The sequence below is a fragment of the Camelus dromedarius genome, chromosome 22 (genome assembly GCF_036321535.1).
Source record: "Camelus dromedarius isolate mCamDro1 chromosome 22, mCamDro1.pat, whole genome shotgun sequence".
Classification (NCBI taxonomy): Eukaryota; Metazoa; Chordata; class Mammalia; order Artiodactyla; family Camelidae; genus Camelus; species Camelus dromedarius.
Window position 1 is genome coordinate 12340555 of NC_087457.1, and position 20802 is coordinate 12361356.

Here is a 20802-nt window from a genome sequence, read left to right on the forward strand (position 1 = left end):
AGAAAACTTATCAGGTTATAAAAACACAGAGGAAACTTAAATGCATATTACAAAGTGAAAGGAACCAATCTGAAAAGGCTGCATAGTGTATGATTCCAACCATACGACATTCTGGAAAAGGCAAAACTATGGAGACAGTGAATAGATCAGCGGTTGCCCGGGGCAGGAGAGGAAGAATGAACAGGCAGGGCTGAGAGGATTTTTAGAGCCATGAAACTATCCCCCATGATATTCTAATGGTGGATATGTCCTTGTACACTTGTCAAAACCCGAAGACTGTACAACACCAAGGGGGAATCATAATGTGAACTGCAGATTTTGGCTGATAATGATGTGTTGATGGAGGTAGATCTATTATAGTAAATGAACCACCTGGTTTGGGATGTTGATAGTGGGGAAGGCTGTGTAGGTAAAGGCAGGAGATATGGGGAAACTCTGACCTTTCCACTCAATTTTGCTGGCAACCTAAAACTGCCCTAAAAAATAAAGTCTATTTAAAAAAATAAGAAGAAGAAAAAAGAAAACTCACTTCTAAGAAAAATCTGGAAACAGTAACTAAAATTAAAATCTTACCCAAAATAAGATACTACTTTAAGTTACAAATCCTGCCTCATCTTACACTTCAAAAAAAAAAAAAAGTCGAGGATATTCACCAACCCCATCAAAACTATTTTCTTTTTTAAAAAATAAAAATTAAAAATAAATAAAAACAAAATTAAAAATCTCTCGAAGTTTCCAGACCCAAAAAGCATTAATCATTAGTGTTTCCAGGAAGAAGAGCTTGGGTAAAAAGATAAAAGGCTGTAAATTGTAAAGAGTTTCTGTTCTGTGGAAGAAACCTTTCTCGTGGTCAGGAAAGCTGATAGAGAACCAGGTTGTTCCCACTGCTGGGTGACAACCTGGGAATCCTTCTATTCCTCTGTGACGACGTGCATTTGTCAGTTTCAGTCTGACTTCTGGACAATGCCTGCCTGTCCTCTGTTTTCACAAACCCTGGCCAGATACGGTACAACCTGAAAAACTGATTGAACAAAGGAATATTATTTAAAATGTAATCTCCTTTGCACTCTGGATGCAGATTGTTTCTTAATATTTGGTAGATAGATCTATTTGTGTGTGTGTGTGTCTCATATCCAGTTTGTGGCTATAGAGAGGTTTTAAAATACTAAAGTGTCCTTCTGTCAAGGTTAAATTAGAAACTGTGCCTGTTTCAGTTGTTTCCTGTCTTTAAATAAAATTGTATCAGCTTCCCAGACTTCCTGGCACCATGTCCTTGCCTTAGGAAGGCTTCTCAGCAGCAGTTGTAACACCCTCAACCCTGAATATGTGTGTGTGTGTGTGTGTGTGTGAGTGTGTGTGTTTGAAAGCATTCATTTTTCTTTATAAGAGAGCGAGCCTTCAAACACCTTTCCATCTTTGACACATCTTCAATACAAACCAGGTACTACATATAGCTTTGGTTTTGTTAGATCATTTCTCTTTAAAGCAAGGCACTTAATTGATTATTTCAGGTGTGACTGTCAGGATCAAAGTTTGACTTTTCCGACGAACCAGGATGGACAGAGAATCACTGGCCTTCACGGCTTCAATCACATCGGTGGTGGTGGTGACAGGTTGCCCGTTTATGCTGACAATTACATCGTGGTCTCTCAACCCCGAGCTGGAAGAGGGGGTGAAAAGGACCATCAAACTATGAGTTCTACTTATCTCACAGCACTACTGTTTTGCTAGCATTAAACATGCCGATCAGGAAACCAGAAATCGCCTCCATCCTTCCAAATATGAGAGCTGTTCTAAGATACGCTGTAAAATCACCTGAAGGGCAACATCCTTTCTAAAATTAATATTATACCAGAATATTATACCAGTGTAAGAGGTTTACTCCTCCCATCTGTTGGATTTGGTTTGGAATAGAGAGTTTAGCTTTTCATTTCTATTAATCCCTGACTGCTGTTAACCTCAGGCGCATTCTCAGTCTTACCAGCAAACCTGAAAAGCCCAAGCGATCTATTTTCCCCGGAGTTACACTCTGCTCAGTTTGATGTAGATGGCGCACTCGCTAGCCCTGTCTTCACCCACACTTTATGGAACTGGAGAGAATACTGAGGTGCGCCGTAGAAGCTGCTTCCAGTAAGTCAAAAACCAGTCTCCAAAGTCTAAATATTTAAGACACTGGTTTTAGGCTCCTTTGCCTCCAAGTTGTGATTGTATTCAGTCTCCAGCATATTTGCTTCACGTGCAATATATACCTTAGAAACAAAAACCAGCTCCAAAAACAAAACACTGCAATAAATATATAGCCTTGCTGATGATTTGTCTTAAAGCCAAAAACAGGCTGAAGTGGGGAGGGGTTAGCTCAGTGGTACAAGGCATACTTAGCATGCCCAGTCCTGGCTTCAGTCCCCAGGACCCCAGTGTAAATCAGTCAATCAATCAAATTACCTCCTCCCTGCCAAAAAAAAATAGGCTGAAAGTAAAATTAAATGATTTCAGGAAACACCATTTAAGAGAAGTGGGAAACCCAGGGAAGAGTGATTAATGTGGGAAGATTACCAAGATACGTGTGGCTTATTTTAAAAAAAAGAAGAAGAAAAATGTAAAGCAAGAGGATGTGGAGAAGTTTGAGGGTAGAGCTAAAAATAGGAAAAGCCTTTAGAACAAGGACAGCTCAGGAGGATGACAGGCACAGAGCACCAAGAAAGAACTTAATGCGTAGTAGTTCTGTGAAGAGAAAAACCTGCAGATTGTTAGGGCAACTATGCACCAAGTATGAAGAAGTGAGGCTCAGGCAGGATTAAAAAAAAAAAAAACAAACAAACACCTCACCAGGACCCCCACGTCGTACGAGGCTAAAGCAGAATTTGATCCTGGGTCTTTCAGACTTGAAAACTCATCTTCGATGCCAGTCACTCGGCCTCTCAGAAACAAGAAGGGCAGCCACGGCAATGGGCTAATTGCTACAGAAGCCAGGCTGGTTCCGCATGCCCGCCCTCTGACTTCCTGTGTAACACTCAGGGTAATTAACCTCTCTGGAGCACAGCTGCTTCCTCCATAAATTAACACCTGTACCCGCCCCAAACTCCTGGAGGGGCTCAAACAAGTGTGCAGAACACTTAAAGTGGTGCCTGACATAGTGGTTGACAAACGCCAGCTGTTATTACTGTAATTATTACCATTATTATTAGAGAGACGTCAGAACCATTTCCGGTTTATCAGCGACTTCAAGCAAGCAGTACCTCCCACATTTTCATGGGCATTCAGATTGCCCCGAAGATCTTATTTAAAAAGCAGACTTCTGATTCAGTGGTGCATCTGTAATTCTGCATTTCTAAACAGCTCCAGCTGATTCTACTGCTGCTGGTCTATGGACCACGTTTTGAGGAGCAAGGAGTTGGAGAGCTGAAAGAAATAGCTCTGGCCTTGAACCAGAAGTTAAAAATAAGTGTGTGTATGTGTGTTGCCCTGGGGGTGGGGGTGGCGGGGAACCAAGAAAGTCTAGAAAAGCCTGTGACCAGCCAAATTTAGTAACAGGTTTCCTAACACTTAGCTACTCTGCACCGTTCGTGTCCTGTGACTTCTTCCCCCTGCTAAAAGGGTGGCCATAATCTAAGCAGATTAGTGGGCTCTTGAAAAACAAAAACGGTGAGAGAGAGAGATCGAAGATGTACAAGAGAGGCCCAGGAGGATAACTGCAGGACAGGCCACCTCTTCCCTCAGTAGTTACGATAAATGTCTCAGAATGCCTCTAGCTTCACTTTATTTACTTTTATTTACTTGTTTGTCTGTTTATTGTTGGCCTCTGTCATCCCGAATTCAAAGCCAAAAGTGTCTTAAAGTCCCTAAAATATATTCTTAAGCTTCTAACCCACTGGATTCTTCTGATTCTTAATAACTAACGTAGCAAAAGAATAGACTTGGGAATTCCTGGCAAAATTAATATAAACTTCTGTTGTAACCTCATAGCATGAATTCTCGGGTTGCAGAGAACCATCCCCTTCCAAAAAAAAAAAACCTTACAAGCACATGTCTAAATCAGCACTGTCCAAGAGAAATGTCAGGCAAGCCACATACAATTTTACATTTTCTGATAGGCATGTTTAAAAAAAATTTTTTTTTTAATTTTTAGGGAGGAGGAGGGTGTAGCTCAAGTAGTAGAGCCCATGCTTAGCATGCAGGAGGTCCTGGGTTCAATCCCCAGTACGTCCTCTAAAAATAAATAAGTAAATAAACCTAATTACCTCCCCCCAAAAATTACAGTTTTTAAAGATTTTTAAAAGTTTTAAACAGATGAAATTAATGTTAATAATATATCTTATTTAACTACATACAAAATATCATTTTAACATGTAATCATAATCCTTAACAGATAGTTGATACTCTGTTGTAAGTCTTTGAAGTCCCCCAGAAATAGCACACACCCATCTGCTGCTCTACAATGGTAACGTCTTACACAATGCAGTTATTAAAGTGAAATGCAGTCTTCCCCAAGCAAAAAAAAAAAAAGTGGGAAAATATTTTGCATTGCTTCTGGGTTTGTTTTTTTAATTTAAATAAACTCAAATAAAATTTAAAATGCAGTTCCTCAGTCACACATGCCACACCTCAAGGGTTCCACAGCCATGGGGGAGGTGGGGGGACACTGCAAATCCAGATGCAACACACGTTTAGCATGGGACACAGCTGGTGAGGACGGAGGAGGTTGGGCAAAGGCCTGAGGCCCTCTTACCTTTCAGCCGCGGTTCCTTGAATCACCTCATACACAAAAACCCCAGAGCTCACATCAGGGAAGTCGGGATCGTGCCTTTTCATGTCCTGAAGCAGGCTAAGGAGAGTGAGCAGAGGCTTCCCATGAGGTCAGGACACCATCAGGCACGCTCGAGGCTCACACCCAGGGGATGAGGCTTCCTTCCCTCCGGCTGCTCACAATCTTTCTTCCCTGACTGATTCTCTAAAGCCAAGACCCGCTGGGCGTGATAAAGCACAGACAGCCGCAGTGAAAGAAAGCCCTGGAAAGTCCAGTGGATGCGGGTACAGGCAGAGGCAGACACCCACCCTGGACTCCTACGGTCACATGAGGAGCCAGCAGTAGCCAAAGGCTCTAACTTCCCCGCCAAGACTCTACCTACAGCTTTGGCTTCAGAAAAACACCCCAGACGTTTGCAAACCAGTGCTTACTTCATGGTAAGGGGCAGCATTCGCAGACCCAGGTATTTCTTCTGTGAAAGAGCCTTTCCTGGAAAGAAAAGTTATAATGCGTCCCTAACGACAAGACTTCTTTCCTTTTGGCAGAGTTTAAAAGACACCTAAGTCACAGAATATCCTTACTAGGATAGCTGCCCTTTCAAGACAAACGTGCCTCGGAGAACCTTTGCCTTCCTCCCACCTACCTCCCACCTCCAGCCCATCGCTTCCCCTTCCACAATAGTTCAACTCAAATATTTCCGGGTTTGGGGCTTGGTCCCCCCGTATTGCTGCCTGGACCACTGTGACAAGAGCTGAGTAACAGTGACTCCGTTTTCTACAGACCTCAAAGGAGTGTCCCCACCACGATGGAGCATCCATCCTTGGAGGGCTCCTAGGAAGCACAGGAGGGGAAGAAAAAGTCCTAACCCCCCTTACCTTTCAGCTGGCGCTCGTGGAATTCCTCCAAGAACTGTCGGATGCGATCGGAGGGAATAGCAAAGGAGATGCCCGCTGTCACCTTCAGGGTGTTTATGCCGATCACCTCACCATCCTGACAAGGCAGGTGACATCACTCAGCTGCCCAGTTGGGCAGATGAAACAAGCAGAGGCCAGCAAACCACATCACTTAGGATAGAGCAACGGCTGTCCTCTTAGGGGATGGACAGTGTGACAGGTCATCAGAGGGGACATACACGTGTGCAAATTCCTGCTGAGGAATCTGGTGCTTATTCTCGAGCTCCCATTTTTTTTCCCCCTTGGCCAAATTACACTGATATTCAAAGTGAACCAGACTTCATATTTTGACACAGATATGAGGACAAGGAGTACTTGCCTTTTTGTTCCTTAAATGAAACTAAAAATAAACAGGGAAAAGGCAAAAAAACTGTGGACTTTCAGCAACACTTCAGTGAAACTATTCAGAAGATTGAGCAAATTGAACTTAGGAACAGAGCTGTAAAAGCTAAAGCTATGATGTGGTAAATACTTTCCTTTTTGTGCATTTCACCATCCTTTAGCTCAGTAACGGAAAGGACAGAAAAGAGACTAGGAATCACATTAAAACACAGATTATCATTCGGTAGGTCTGGAGTGTGGCTGAAATTCTGCAGTTCATCCCCGCTCTTGTAAATTCATTATCTACTGGAGACGGCAGACACAAATAACACATGCAATGTTAGGAGTAAAAAGCGCTCGGTAATTCACACACAATTCATCCTCCGACAAGCAAGAGTAATATGTAAAGAGGCACCAAAAGCAATCAGATCACAGAGACTCAGAAAGTGTGATCACAGACTGCGGGTCAAACAGCACTGCCCCCTCACATGTATTCCAGCAACCAGAAACCTTGGCAGTTTCACTAAGGATGCTGAAGAAAATTTAAGAATTAAATGCACTACACAGTAAGGGATTCTTGTGGCTTTTCTGACATCTCTAAGCAGGTTAACACAAAATTCACATTTGGGGATGAGGGTTAGTTCCTCATACGCAGCAACAAGGGGTCTTGAAGGAGATACCTTACATAATACACGTGTCATTTGACATAAATTTGGGTTGCGAACGCAGGACTTTTGTTAAGTAGCCAATGTAAACAAAGCATGTTGAAGAGGTAAGGAGACTGTAAAGACACCCCGGTGCCCTCAGTTGGATGAGCTCACACGCCAGGATGACAAATCCTTTGTAGATCTTAAATTTTTCCTAACCCTTTCCTTAAGACGCAATCATAGAAAAACATTGTTCCACAAATCTCTATGCAAGAGCGACATCCTAGTCTGCATCAGGGAATCTGTCGAGTCTTTGAAAGTTAGGAAGAGGCATGGAGCAGCAAGGAAAGGGGCCACTTACCAAGTTCACCAGGGGCCCCCCCGAATTCCCGTGCTGAAGAGAGAATTTGAAAAAGGTGTCAGTCCTTTTCTGATAGTTCCTAAAGAGGTTTACCAAAAGCAGCCTGCCCTAGCGAGCTCCTAGTCCCCCAGGGCAGGGAAAGCTATGCCCCCTCATCATAAATGCTGAAGTCGGTGCAGGTGAAGGACAACAGCAGGAGGACCACCACCTCCTACAGCAGTGGTGACCTCAGTGACAGACCCTGAGAGGCCACCCAGTATCATGGATGCCCAGTATCACATCAAACAGGCTGAGCTCTAACAGCGTGCCATCCCGTCCCTCTTGTGGGGATAAAACTGAACTCTGGACATGCCCGAAAGGCCAAAAGGAAAAGGAGGCACCCTGAAGTGTTCCTCTCACTGCACTGCCAGTGTCTTAGGGGCTGAGGATGGTCCACCCCTGTGACTTACATTAATTATGGCGTCCGTCTGGATATAGTCCATGTCGGAATCCCTCAGCCCCAGCTCTTTGCCCCCTCGCTGGGTAGTGCTGACAATTCCCACGGTCACTGTGTTCTGCAGAGAAAACGGGCTGCCCAAGGCCACCACGAACTCGCCAGCTCGCAGGTCAGATGACCTTCCCAGCAGCAATACAGGAAGGTCCGTCTGCACATGCACAAGGAGGGACGGGGACAACAAAGAGGTGAAGAACAAATCAAGAATGGAATCAATCAGTGTTTGTGTACCACACACATGTGACACAGTCTCCAACCTTTTGAAACTTATAACCCAAGAATCACCACCCCCCAACATAGGTTCTACAACTGACCGAGGCCTCTTCCTTAAATTCCAACTACCTCTGAACTCTCCCTTGTTGAGATGCTGGAGACCATCTCTAAAATCTAAAATCATCGCCTGCAGAAATCACTGTAAGTAAACTGCCCACGAAGTGACTGATGAACATAAACTGACATCCGCAACTTACTTAGCACCATTCCAGCTCAAAAATTTACAAAGATAACAAGCCACAGGCAGAAATGTCACCCAAAGCAGCACATCTCTTTAATGCAAACACGAATCACCTGGGGACCTTACTAAAGACCCTGATTCAGTAGACCTGTGTGGGGTCTGAGATTCTGCATTTCTGAAAAATTCTCAGATGATGTCAGTGCTGCCGGAAGTGGGGGGTGGGAGGGTAGACCATTGTGTATAGCAAGAAACTCAAAGCATTCCTTAGCAGTTTTGAATCCATTTCAAGCACTCCCGCTGTTCTAAGACAAGCAGAGAAGTAAGTTTCCCAGCAGCAGTATCTGTGGAAGAACGAGGCGAAGGAGAAAAAAAGACTGCTGGGTAGTTAATAGAAATCGTTAGGGATATACAGACAGACAGGATGGAAGAAAATAAACGAGAAGACATGAAGAACAAAAAGAAAGGAAACTATGGGGAAAAAAGGCATATACCAGGGAGAAAAGATGTGCGGTGGGGGTGGGGAAGAAAATATGAGCAAATTGATGAAAACCCCCAAATATGCAGACTTTTGATTTGGCCCTCGCAGACTCACGTCTGGCTCAATCTTAATGAGAGCGAGATCCAATTTATGGTCAATGTCCTTGACGGTGGCTTCATACTGGACCCCGCTCTGGAGCTCCACCTGGATCCGCTGCCGGTTGGTGAGGACATGGGCATTGGTAACAATGAGCCCATCCTCAGACACTATGAACCCAGAGCCACTGGATGCAGGAATATCCTCGCCAGTGAGAGGTGACCTGTCTCGGCAAGACAGCAGCATAAGCAGAGGGTGGGAAAATCCGGGCTTCCACCGTGGTCCGGAAGCATGGGACCCTCACATTTATTAAACATAACTGCCACCACAGTTTTCTCAGACATTTCCCTTTTCCCTGTCTGTTTTCATTCTCCCCATGTGTAACTGGACTCTGCCTCTTCCGGGCTCTGGCCGTCTCTTGTGAACACGACTGAGAGCTGATTCCAACTCTCCTGTTCCAAGGATGCTCCCTTCTTGAGAGCTGGTCAAAGCATCAGCCCTCTGCTTCAACGAGGACTGACCTAATCATAATACTGGGGGCAAAAGTGGAGCGAGTGCCACATTATCCAACACCCAGGCAGGGAGGGAGTCAAGGAAGTCTGCTTCCAGCTTAGGTTCCACTACTAACTGGCTTTGTGACATAGGACAAATTACTCCTGCTGTCTGGGTCTGGGATTCCTTCCTTGCAAAGGAGAGGGCCAGGCAAAATCACCATCAAGATGCCTTCTAGCTCTTAAATCTGTGGGAGATGAGAGAGAGGGGTAGCCCAGACTGGGAAGTCAGAATCCCTGTGCCTCTGCTCTTCGGCTAAACGAGCCAGTTTATTCAACCTCTTTGAGTCGCTTGGTTTCCTCTCCGCGGTTTTTACGACTAAATGACGCTTGGAGAGCACGGAGGCTCAGGGAAACAATTAACCCTCGGGAACTGAGGTCCTCCTCCAATCTCCTTTACCTGCGGAACAGCTGCAAGTGCACCACAGACGGCGCCACCTTCTCCACCACCGCCGCGACGAAGTTGTACTTGCTCCTGAGCCAGCCTGCGCTTCTGGTCCCTGTGAAGAGATGCTCCATTCTTGGGGCGGGGGACCCTCGCTGCCTGACCGCATCCGGGCGTCATCTCTCAAATCTCTCGGCCCCTCTCCTCCCTCTCCGTCACCTTCCCTTCCCTTCCTCTCTTGGGTCTCCCCCTATGTATTCACTGCGGTCCCATGAGGATACGCCTTGAAGGAACTAGACCTCCCATCCTGGGTGGAAAAAATTTTTTAAAGGTAAGACTGCAAACAGCTTTGGGGAGGAAATTGGGGAGCAACCACGTGGGAACCGGTAACGAGACACCTAAGAGGGAAGAAAATCGGGAGCAAGGAGGCGTTGAGTCCCTCTGGCGATGGAGCGGGGGAGAGCCCGCGGCGAAGGCGGCTGGTGAAGGAAGTGCAAAGAGGGCGCCGAGGGCGCGCGGCCCTCCGCTCACCTGGGTCCCCGCACTCCCCCTTCTGCACCGGCACGGCCGGGGGCGCGCCACGGAGGCGCGCGGCGCGGTTCTGGGCGCGGAGCGCGCACAGGCTGGAGTAGGTGCGCCCGTCGCTGCCGCACACGGCCGCCCCCGCCGCCCGGCAGCCGCAGGTGCCCAGCCCGCCGCCGCCGCCGCCGCCGCCGCCGAGGAGCCGGGGCGCGGATGGCGCGCGGCACTGCAGCCCCAGGGCGCAGGGCCGGACGAGCGCCCCGCCGCAGTCCTCGCCCTCGGCCGCCGGGCAGACGCGGCAGCATCCGCAGCGGTCGAGCATCGGCGTCGTCCCCGCCGAGCAAGGGGGCAGCTGGGGGCAGCGCATCGGCTCGCAGACTGCGGGGCAGGACGGCGGGGGCCTGGCCCTCCAGGCCTGCACCCCGGGCACGGGCACAGGCCCCGGGGGCAGCAGCAGCCAGAGCAGGAGGGAGGGACCGAGCCCCGCGGGCCGCAGCGGCGGTCTGCTCATCCTGTTCCCTTCCCTCTTCCCTCCCACTTTCCCAATGACTTTCCCCTGGGCCCGCAGCTGCTCTAAGAAGGGCAACGCTTTCTGCGGACTGGGCTGCCGCCTCCGCCAGCCCCCCGACTTTAAGGGGCAGAACCTGGCAGCCCTCTCCGCACACCCCCGTCCATCTCCTCCTCCACCCGCCCCAAGCGATGAAGACCCGTCCCCGGCCCAGCAGGGACCTGCCTGCTGAAATACATTAAAACCAATAACGGGGACAGACTGACAAGACACATCACCCACCCACGGACGGAAGGTCAGAGCTGGGAAAACACACACCACATTTCAGTATCTCACATGGTTTTATTACAAAACAAGCAACAAAACAGTTTTAGAAAATTACTTTTTGCTACATACCAATTAGGAGACCACGTAAAATGAGAAGCGTAACAGTTTCCATGCACTCAGCTCAGAGCCTACGGGGAGTGCATTTCACAGCTGAAACACACTGGTTCAAAACAGAGTCATGCCACACCCTCAGAAGCAACCGGGGAAGGGGTCAAACAGTAGAGGTTTGGGCCAAATGTCTGCTTTATTCAGATTCTTCCTAGCATGAGTGGCTGTCATTCACTAGCGCAGGCATAACAGAGAAAGAGAAATGGAGTAAGAGAAAAAAAGATTTAAAAAACCTGCTCATTTCTGACATGTTCAAAGTTTATAAAACAAAGCTGATTTGGGAAACCCAGTTTCCAAAATGCTGCTACCCCAATTTGTCTGTTTATCTGGTTAACAGTGAAAATAAACATACCAGGTGCCACTGCTCTCCACTACTGAATCTGCTACCTTATTGGATCTTTTTAGCCCGTATCTGAGCCCAGTTAGGTTTGGGTCAAAAAGAAAAAGGGAAAAAAAAAAAGTTCTGCTTCAAGTGAACTATGAAGTTGGATTCTTTCTCACGGGAGCTCAGCATTTTACTCAGAAACAGATTTGAAATTCTCATATTTTGACCTGACTCACTTTGCTCGGTGGACACCTTAGTACAATTATGTCGTCTCACTGAATGCAAAAGGACAAACCATGTTCACCAGCCATCAGCTGACCGCGAACAGGCAAATCCTTAACTTTCAAGAACGGTGGACAATAATCGTTCAGCTATGGGGAGACACACGAAATACTGTTACACACAGTGGGTCAAGACCAAGTCCAATGTCTTATGAAAACGGCACAACTCAGAGAATGTTTTTACTCCACAAAGAAAATGCAGTATATTTTTTGGTTCTTTTTTTTTTTTTTTTGAACACAGATTTATGCCCAAGCCTATGCACTTAACTTACTAACCAATATTGCGTCCCCACCCTGTTCTTTCCATTTGGTTCCATTTTACACATTTAAAACCAGAGGCTCTAGCGGTATAGGCGCCATCTTTGGCTCACACAGGTAGTTACATTAAAAGGTGGTGATATGAAATTAACCAGAGGTAAGAAATACGGACACAAAAAGGAATTCAATTTCAGAATTCAGATTCAGATTTCGGAAGGAGAATGTCTTTCCTTGAAGATAATTATATTTATCCAGTGTTGGAACTACATTAACAATGTCCTAACTTGGAATTCCCAAATATTTGCCAACTAGAGTCCTTGTTTGCCTTCTACCACAATAATACAATCTGGATTTATAAGTATGTTTAATTTGGTACATTCTCAAAATAGACCTTACTGAATAAGAAACAGATCAGCTTACTATAATGGCCAATTGATTTAGCAATGGTAATCCAGCAGTTTACTTAAAAGAGAGAGAAATGGATAGGTTTTCACAACTTAAGCATCAAGAGATGACATCTCTCCATGAGTTAGGGACTGTTTTAAGAGATCTCAAAAGTTCCTAATTTACTTTTGGTAGTTCCGTATCACTGACCTAGCCAAAGAATTTTCTCAAGTAAAATTTGAAGATGAAACTAGAGACAAAACAGTTTTAAGAACTGGGAATGGCTTCTTGAAATCAGACCACTTGAAGTATATTGTCTCCCTGACCACTCAGATAAATAATCCCCAAACCACGGATTTCTGAGGATAAAAGTATACAAGAGGCTGCAGAAAACAGAAAAAGAGAGAGATTGATCAGTTGACCAATCGATCCAGGGCAGATTTCCTTTTTTGTATCAATGTTGACACCAGGACCACTCAGCCAAACAACTTAAATGAAGGTTTCAGCAGCGCAGTCAAGAAAAGTCCTCAACCTGACACAGACTTCAAGGAGACTCCAGTGCCTGAAAGACACAGAGGATTTCCCACCAGCCAGTAAGGATTTTCTAATCACATGTTTTTGCCCCTGCATGAGATTTGGGCATAAGCAGGGGAAAGGACTGACTGAGGTAAAAATGCTTCTCCTGATCTCCTCCTCTAGTCACTAATTTTTAATGTAAAGACAAAAGTGAATGATCTAGCTGATAAAAAGTTACAGACAGAAGTGAGTTAAGCTCCCTCCCTTCAGGGAACCCCTTCAGGTTCACCACCTAAGCCGGATGGACAGATTCTCCCAGGGACCCTGGAAATATAGAAGACTCCCTTGTCAAACAGAAGAATGTAGCTCCTAAGATGTGGCATGGGAAATACAATCTATGTTCTTCTCTCCGGGAAGTCTCTAGGCAGCAAAGCACAGCCTCTAAATCAATGTTTCTATGCACATTTCTATTTTATTAAAAATATAAATATCTCTCGAGATTATCTTTGTTATCTGTTCGCTGTTAAGTACAGGGGACCTCATCAGATGACAGGTGTGATCACGCAAGTACACAAGGCATCATTCAAAGGGCAACACAAAGCATGGGAAGAAAGCACACCTGGCAGGGTACACACCACACACCACTGAAAATTAGACTTCCATCGGCCCCTTAAAGAAGGGCTGTGAGGCACAGAGTCAAGGTCATCCGTCTTTGCTAACACAGACCTTTTCTTCTATCTGGAAAACATGGATCAAAACATTTGAGCTGGGTGAACTATAATCCATCTCTTCCCAGCACCGGCTGTAAAGTGACTCTCACATTCTAGAACAGAGATCTGATCTGTCACAGGAGTGAATTATCACACATTCATCAACCCTCTCCATGTTCCAAGTAACCCGGTTATCAAGGGTACTGTCCATTCTGTTCTCAACATTGAATGCTGATTTCACGCATCCTTGGGGCCTGACACAGAAGCCGGGTGGGCAGGTCTGTCTCTCACATCGACAGTATTTAGGGTCAGAGAACGTCCAGAAGAGTAGAGAGTCATTTCCAAAACTGGCTGATGCGCTGAGGTGGAATCATTCCCCGTACCTTACAAGAGGTCCCTAGGTCTTCCCCTACGGAGGTCCCCTGGGGGGATCAGCCCTGGTCAACATTCTGAGGGACCCCCCCCCGAGCCCCCAGATTTTAACACCTCCCCTCAGAATGTGTCCCTGTGGAGCTGGAGCCTGGGTCTGCCCCCTCCTCCCCCCTCCTCCCCCCCTCCCATCAGCTGCACTAGTCTCCACCCTGCTCTTCACAGTCAAACTTCAGCCAATAAACAGGAAATAGGATAAAACCAGATGACCGGCCTTAAGATTCTGTGCCTGGCTTGGAAACAAAGGGATAAGACTAAGACAGGGAAATAAAACTTGGTTGGGGATGAGATTGGACTTCCAACCTCCTCTCACCAGGAAGACCTTGGAATAGTCAAGTAAGAGGCACCCCGCTCTCCACTGGGCATACCTACAGGCCTAACCTAGTGACTTTCCCCAAATTAAATACACTGCATTGATATACATATTTTTTTAAGCCAGCTGGGAGGGCCCCTCCCACAGAGCTCCCTAGGGATTCGAGCAGGTGGAGAAGCTACACCGTGGCCCCTTGTCTGAGCTGCCCCCCCCACCAACCCTCCCTGGGCACCACGCCTCATCACACGTCAGAGGTCCGTATGCTCGCATCATCCAGGCTGAACACAAACGGCTTCTCCTTGGGGTGCTGGGGCTCCGATCTGTGCCTCATCCGGGAGCTGGGCGACACCCCAGCAGTGCCGCTCTCCCCGGGGCGAGGCGTGAACAAAGAGTCCTCGAGAGTCTCTTCGGCGGGAAGCAGCTTTTCCCCAGCCCGGGGGACAGGCGTCCACGGCTGCCAGGACGAGGCCACGGAGGGGGCTTTGCAGAGGGCCCTTCTCTCCTCCACAGGGGGCCGCCCTCTGCACAAGGCAGAGTTGGGCCCCCCTGCAAGGCTGGAGCCTCCAGAGCGGGTCAAAGAAATGGACCTAGAAAAGGACATTTCCTACACAAATAAAGGAGGAGGGAAAGGACAACATGAGCTTTCCTGATGTTTATACCAAAGCCCCAGGAAGGGCTGCCCCACCCAGCATCACCACCTCCCTGGTCCAGACACTTGTCGACAGAAATCAGACACAGCCCACGGAATCCGCTCCAGATGTGCCAAGGTCAGCCTGGCAGGGAGACGCACCAGACGCATCAGAAGCTCTGGTTCTCTATCCAACCCTACCTCACCTTCTCTGACGACTCAAAAAAACAAAAAATAAAAATTTGTGCCCAAATCAGTCGAAAGAGAAAACCAAGCACGACAGCACCGGGCTTCAGCTGCATCCAGGGACCGGGCAGCTTGCTCACGTCACCAAATAACACCTGCCCACTCGGGACAACTCACCGCGAGGCTGACGCTGCCTGGGGACAGGAAGGAAGTGACTTACTCTGGGGTGGCACTTGAGGGCCTGGACAGCTGCCCCGATCTCCTTAATCCAGCTGTGCATGTCTTCTGGGCTGTCTGCCTGCAAAACATCCCCCGCCCTGCACTTACAGAGACCCGTCTGGCACTGTGATCTCAGCTGTCACATCTCTGACTCAATTCTAAGTTCATAAAAATCACACCATTAGCACTGGAAGGGATCTCAGAGGTCATTAAGGCCAGTGGCCCTCAGTCATCTGAGGACATTTTTTTTTCCCCTGCAGAATTGTATCTGACACCCCATAAATAAAAGGGCTCAAAGTGGAGCCTCTCGGCAGTGGGGCAGAGGTCACGAGGGAGGCAGAGCCTGGAGGCCCTTCCCTGTAGAAGCCCCTCTCCTCCTGCTTTACAGAAAAGGAAAATGAGGCCCAGAAAACTCTGGATTCCAGGTCTCCTGCCTCCCAGTGCAGCCCATCTTTTCATCCATTTTTCCTCCAGGAACAGGGCTTCTCTCAAAGCACAAGCGAGCCGGGTTTGTCCAGAATCTCGCCCAGACCTCCAGAGTTGCGAGACTTGGAGCACCAAGCTCCCCAGCAGGTAGGGGCACTGCTGAGCCCTTAAAAAGTGCCTCCCCCAGAAATACCGGGCAGCCCCGGAAGGGGGCAGCAGCAGCTCTGTGAAGAAAGGAAGGAAAATCCGAGGCCAAGCCACAGCAGGCCGAGCCCTGGGAATTCTCAGCGTTTTCCAGCTTTACAGAGGCTGTGCTCAAGAGAACCCGGCAAACGTTTGCTGAGGCCTGACTCAGTGTTACACGTGGCATCAGGTACCCAGCACAGCGATGGGACCAAGACTGAATCCTTGACCTCCAGGAGTGTGTATTTGTTAAGCTCTCTCTGTCCCCCTGCACCTTCCCCTGACAGTGGAGCGTCACCCAACATCACCAGCATGCATGTGCGTGCCTGTGCATGTGTGAATGCAAACATCACGCGCTGGCGTGCAAAATTCTCCACATGTTCCCCTCCCTCTCCCCATCTCTACAATGATTCTTTTTCTTTGCACTGTATCAAGGTAATATATGACCAGGTTTTTTTTAAACCTTCAAACTTGCATCCCTACCCCTTTCTGTCACCCCAAACAAACCCTCCTTGGTTAGGTGTGTGCAGGACACTTACAAGGGAAACAGTTTCACACCCTGGCACTGGGCCACAAAGAGCTGCAAGTGCACCTGCCCTCTCACTGCCCTGGACTTTGCCCAGGTACTTGACAACCTGGTGGTTTTCCAAGAAAAAGAAATCCATTCCTCATCTAAAAGGACATCCAGGACAAGGTCTCCAAGATTCCTCCAGAAGGCACTTTACTAGTTATGAGGACTAGCTGTTCCACAAGCAGAACTACTGGGAAAAATTAAACGAACTCATTTAGGTAAAGCAGTTTGAACAGTGCCTACTACACAGAAAGGGCTTCACAAGTATTAGTCATTACTGTTTCATTATTATTATTATTATTATATGATATGAGGGACACAAATGAAGCCTCAAATTCCAATATTATAAATATGTTCCCTGTCTCCTCCCTGGGACTTTTTTTTTTTTTTCTCTCATTTTCTTCATCTTTTTTTTTCTTTCTGTAGATAATTCTCACCTAAAGGATCAAATTGCTGGGATCAAATAAGATAACATATTTGAGGGAGGAAAAATTCCATATTGGAATTGGAATAAGATGGCAGCAATTAAACTGAACTTGAGCAGAAAAGCATTTCTTAGCGATCTTCCCTGTAAGGGAAGAGAAGCTGATTTGGTGGGGAAATGTGAGAAAGAAGGAACGACGGAGCTGGGGGAGGGACAGACAAATGTCTCCCGCATCACACGGCAGACCTGCCATTTTCAGCCCCGATCACAAGGGCCCTGTGATGACAGTCCAGGAATCAGCTTCCAGGGCTTTTAAGGTGCTCTGTCTGCTACCCCAGCAAAACACACCCCCCCATGTTAAATGTTACTCCCCACCCGCCCAAGCCACAGGCCACCTATCTGACTGCCCTTTGAGACCTCACCAACAAACGCTCACATCTTCTCTAGGAGCAATCACACCACAAGCCTAGGGGGCTTCACCCCAGCTCCACTCTGCAAGGAATCCCTGAATCAGAGAAAACCAGGAATCACCTGACTTCCCATCAGCAGATTCAAACACAAGAATCAAAATCCTCTAAAGCTCATTTCAATCATTTCCAATTGTCTAATAGAAATAAGACTGCTATTCACATCTTTGTGGAGAAACCCCTTTTCATACTTGGGAGTCGTCAGCTCCCAGGGAAATTGTTGGATGAAAGAGAACACATTCTTTTAAGGCTTTTGTTACATGTGGCCAGAGTGATTTCTAGCCAACAATATAAATTTCATTTACCAACTGTGTATATACATATATTTTTTTACACGCACCCTTGTTAGAATTAAATATTGCAATAAAAAAATAATCTGTGCTAGCAGGGAGGGTATAGCTCACGTGGTAGAGCGTGTGCTTAGCATGCACAAGGTCCCGGGTTCAATCCCCAGTACCTTCTCTAATAAATAAATAAATAAATAAATAAATAAATAAATAAATAAATAAACAAACTGAATTACCTACCCCCCCCCCAAAAAAACCCCACAGAACAAACAAAAAAATCTGTGCCAATACGAAAGGCAAAATAATTAAATCTCTTTCTTAAAACATTTAGTAACTGAGATGGAAATTATTTGCTAATTATAATTCTTCCCTGTTTCTCTAATTCCATTTAAGGACATTTTTCGGTCAGATAACCTAGGGAGTTAACCCAGCCATGAGGATAATAAACATGAGGAAACATTATTTTAATGCTTAGTGATGTTTAAAATCTTATTCAAATAGAAAAGGAGAAATTGATTCCACATGAGAAGAAATAGAGTATTATTTTATTGAGATCACAATTAAAATCTCTATTAGTAGTTTTAAGAGCTGGAATCCACTGGCAACAGCAATTCAGTGAAACCTCAAAAACAATATGCAAAAATCATGGTGTATGTGTGTATCTGTCTTTTATGGAAAGCCTGTGCTTAGCTTTCATCAAAAAACTCAAAAATATCTTAAAACCACATCACAAAGGTAGCTTCATGAGCCAAAGGTAAAAAAGAGCTGAAACCCATCAACCCCACAGTGAATTCCTGAGACTTAAAAAAAAAAAAAAAAAACCTTGAAACTCAGCAGAACAAAAAGTGAGGTACCAGGCTGACCCTTCCTCTCTTCCCGGTCTGCTTAAGTGTGGGCATATTTCTCGTGCTTGGCTCAAAACAAAAAGAAGGGTTTCTGTCCTTGAGGGCAGTTTTTGAGGTGAGAGGAACAAAGGGTATTAAAATGAGTCACTGCAGTCTGTGGTTTATTGCAGTCCGACAGCTTTCATTGAGTATCTGCCGTGAGCCCCGCACCGTAACAGATTCAGTGGTTTCAAGCAATGAATGCGAAAGGTCACCAAGAAAAGGCTTCCAGTATGTACTTCTGGTTCCCTCCACTGCAGTCGTCCAAAATGTTAGGCAGCTCCTTCCTCATCCTATTCTCAGCCTCTGCAGCCCTCTCTTCCCAACAGCTCATAACCCTTACCCTCTCCCCAAGAACCAGTCCCATCTTTAGACACAGCCCTGCCACATGATTCATCAGCTATGCACTACATGGTTCTAAGGGATGTCATTCACCTTGTAGTCTAAATTAAAACAATAAGCACCCCAGGAGTTCTAGCCCAACACTCTGCAATCCATGGGTGAGCCCTCTGTGACTATTCTTACCCTGACATAGCCCCTAGTTCTGACAACGGCTTCTGCCAAGTCACCAAAACCAGTCTACACTACATTTCTCATTTCGAGCAACTGATCCTCCTCTTGATAAGCTACTTAATACCCCTGACCCTCTGTGACTGGGAAATGGGGAAACGGTGAACTCTGCTTGCCTTGTATTCCAAAGACTGGAATCTCATTTGAAACCCTTGCCCCAGACTGAGAACCTGCTAACATCACAAACTTAGATACCTGATTACCTCCAGATCTTGGATCTTTGTCACCATGATGACCCACCTACCAACACACCCAGTTGCCTCAAGGTGGTCTCCCGATTCAGAGCCAGTCTCCCCTGGCTGCCTATGGTCACACCTGCTACCTCTTGGGTTCTGCACTGAGCTTTTCAGTTTTCAACAACACAAGTGAGGTCTTCCTCTAGCATCTGGGACCTCTCAGTCAGTACCATAATTCACCAGGTTTATAATCTCAAACATGTAATTTGCCTTCAGATACTCCGGTTCCTCACCTCTAAAGTGGAGACGATCTCAGAGACAGCTGAGAATTAAGTGAGAATTAAGTCCTGCCTATAAACTGCCTGACACCGTGCCTGGGACATCGATGTGAGCAGTGATACATAAATGTGACATCTAAAGCCAAGGTGACATAGAGGTAAATGACCAGCCCCTACGTAGCTAGAATCCAGCCCCCTTCTATCCCCAAGTCCTTCCCTTCTGTCCAAGGAGTTCATTTTCTCTGCCTGGATCCGCCCGGCTCTCTGGTTGAGCTTTCCCAGACACCAAGGAAACGTGGTTCCTTCAGGCAGATTTACTGATCACCACCTCGGGCAGCGGGTCAGAAGGCCCCTCTGGCGTGGTGGGTAAAACTGCTGACACCACACTGTCTGAGTAGCTACTGTATTGTTTCACCTTCTGCATGAAACATGATTTTTACTTGAAATGAGTAACTGGCAAACTGTCAGTCAAACTTAATCAGACATGGGCATGGCCGGCTCTTTCTGAAAAACTAATGCAATGAATGAGCCTGTTACGTCAAGGAAAATCAGGCAAGTACTTTTTTTTTCCTTTTGCATATGATGAAGTTTGAGCTTTCAAAGAAACAAAAAAGAGAGAGAATTTCAGGAACCTTGTATCCACCTCCATGAGTTTGACAGCTTTTCACAAAGACTTGGTTTGATGTTACCAGTGGTGACATTAATGAATATGATTTTTCTGTATTATCTGATAAAATGTGTCAACGTTTAGAAGGTCTGCGCACCTCAGTCCAGACCACTAATTTCCAAATGACCAATGCATGCAGTTGCAAAATCATGCATCGGTAAAAAAGGATCCATTCAAAGTGTAAAACTAACCAATGGATTTCAACACAAGAGTATGAACGTTTACTGGTGTCAGTTTCCAATTCCGCACTGCACCTAAACACTAAGAAACTATTTGTCAAGTTTGGTATAGAATCAAATCATCTGAAAGAGCTATTAAAATACTCCTTTTTTCCAAACACATAACTGGGCAGGGCCAGATTTTCATCATTTTCTTCCATCAAAACAACATATGGCCACAGACCGAATGCAGAACCAGACAGAAAAGTTCTGCTGACTTCTAATGAGCCAGTCATTAATGAGATTTGCAAAAATGTGAGGAAAAAAAAAACCCAACAATGCTCCTCACATTGCTTTTTTGTTTTAGTGATAGTTATTTTTCATAAAATGTTACTTGGGTTCACATTAAGGAGTTTATGGTTGCTGGTTTAAAATGAACAAATACTATTTTTAATGGTTTTTTAATCTCTATTCTTCACCAACTTTCTATTCTCTTTGAGCTGGGTGCCAAACA

At 46.2% G+C, this 20802-nt stretch overlaps 2 protein-coding genes across 7 annotated transcripts in view; both read right to left on the reverse strand.

The window, feature by feature from the left end:
* Positions 1-1486: 1486 nt before the first annotated feature.
* Positions 1487-10674, reverse strand: HTRA4 (HtrA serine peptidase 4). The gene is made up of 9 exons (XM_031440070.2): positions 10015-10674; positions 9499-9598; positions 8566-8770; positions 7476-7670; positions 7027-7059; positions 5620-5734; positions 5176-5233; positions 4727-4822; positions 1487-1660 (listed from the first exon to the last, which is right to left on the reverse strand). The coding sequence occupies exons 1-9, from the start codon at positions 10514-10516 to the stop codon at positions 1495-1497; spliced, it is 1470 nt and encodes a 489-aa protein (XP_031295930.2). The 5' UTR covers positions 10517-10674; the 3' UTR covers positions 1487-1494.
* Positions 10675-11731: 1057 nt separating this feature from the next.
* Positions 11732-20802, reverse strand: part of PLEKHA2 (pleckstrin homology domain containing A2) — a 51062-nt gene continuing 41991 nt past the window's right edge. For 5 of the 6 annotated variants that reach the window (XM_064477438.1, XM_064477436.1, XM_064477437.1 and 2 more), the window contains 2 exons: positions 15199-15276; positions 11732-14768 (listed from right to left, as the gene is read on the reverse strand). In XM_064477438.1, coding sequence (XP_064333508.1) covers positions 14406-14768; positions 15199-15276 — 441 coding nt within the window. In that variant the 3' untranslated portion in view covers positions 11732-14405. The remainder of the gene's footprint in view (positions 14769-15198; positions 15277-20802) is intronic. The other variant, XM_064477441.1, reaches the window with a different exon arrangement.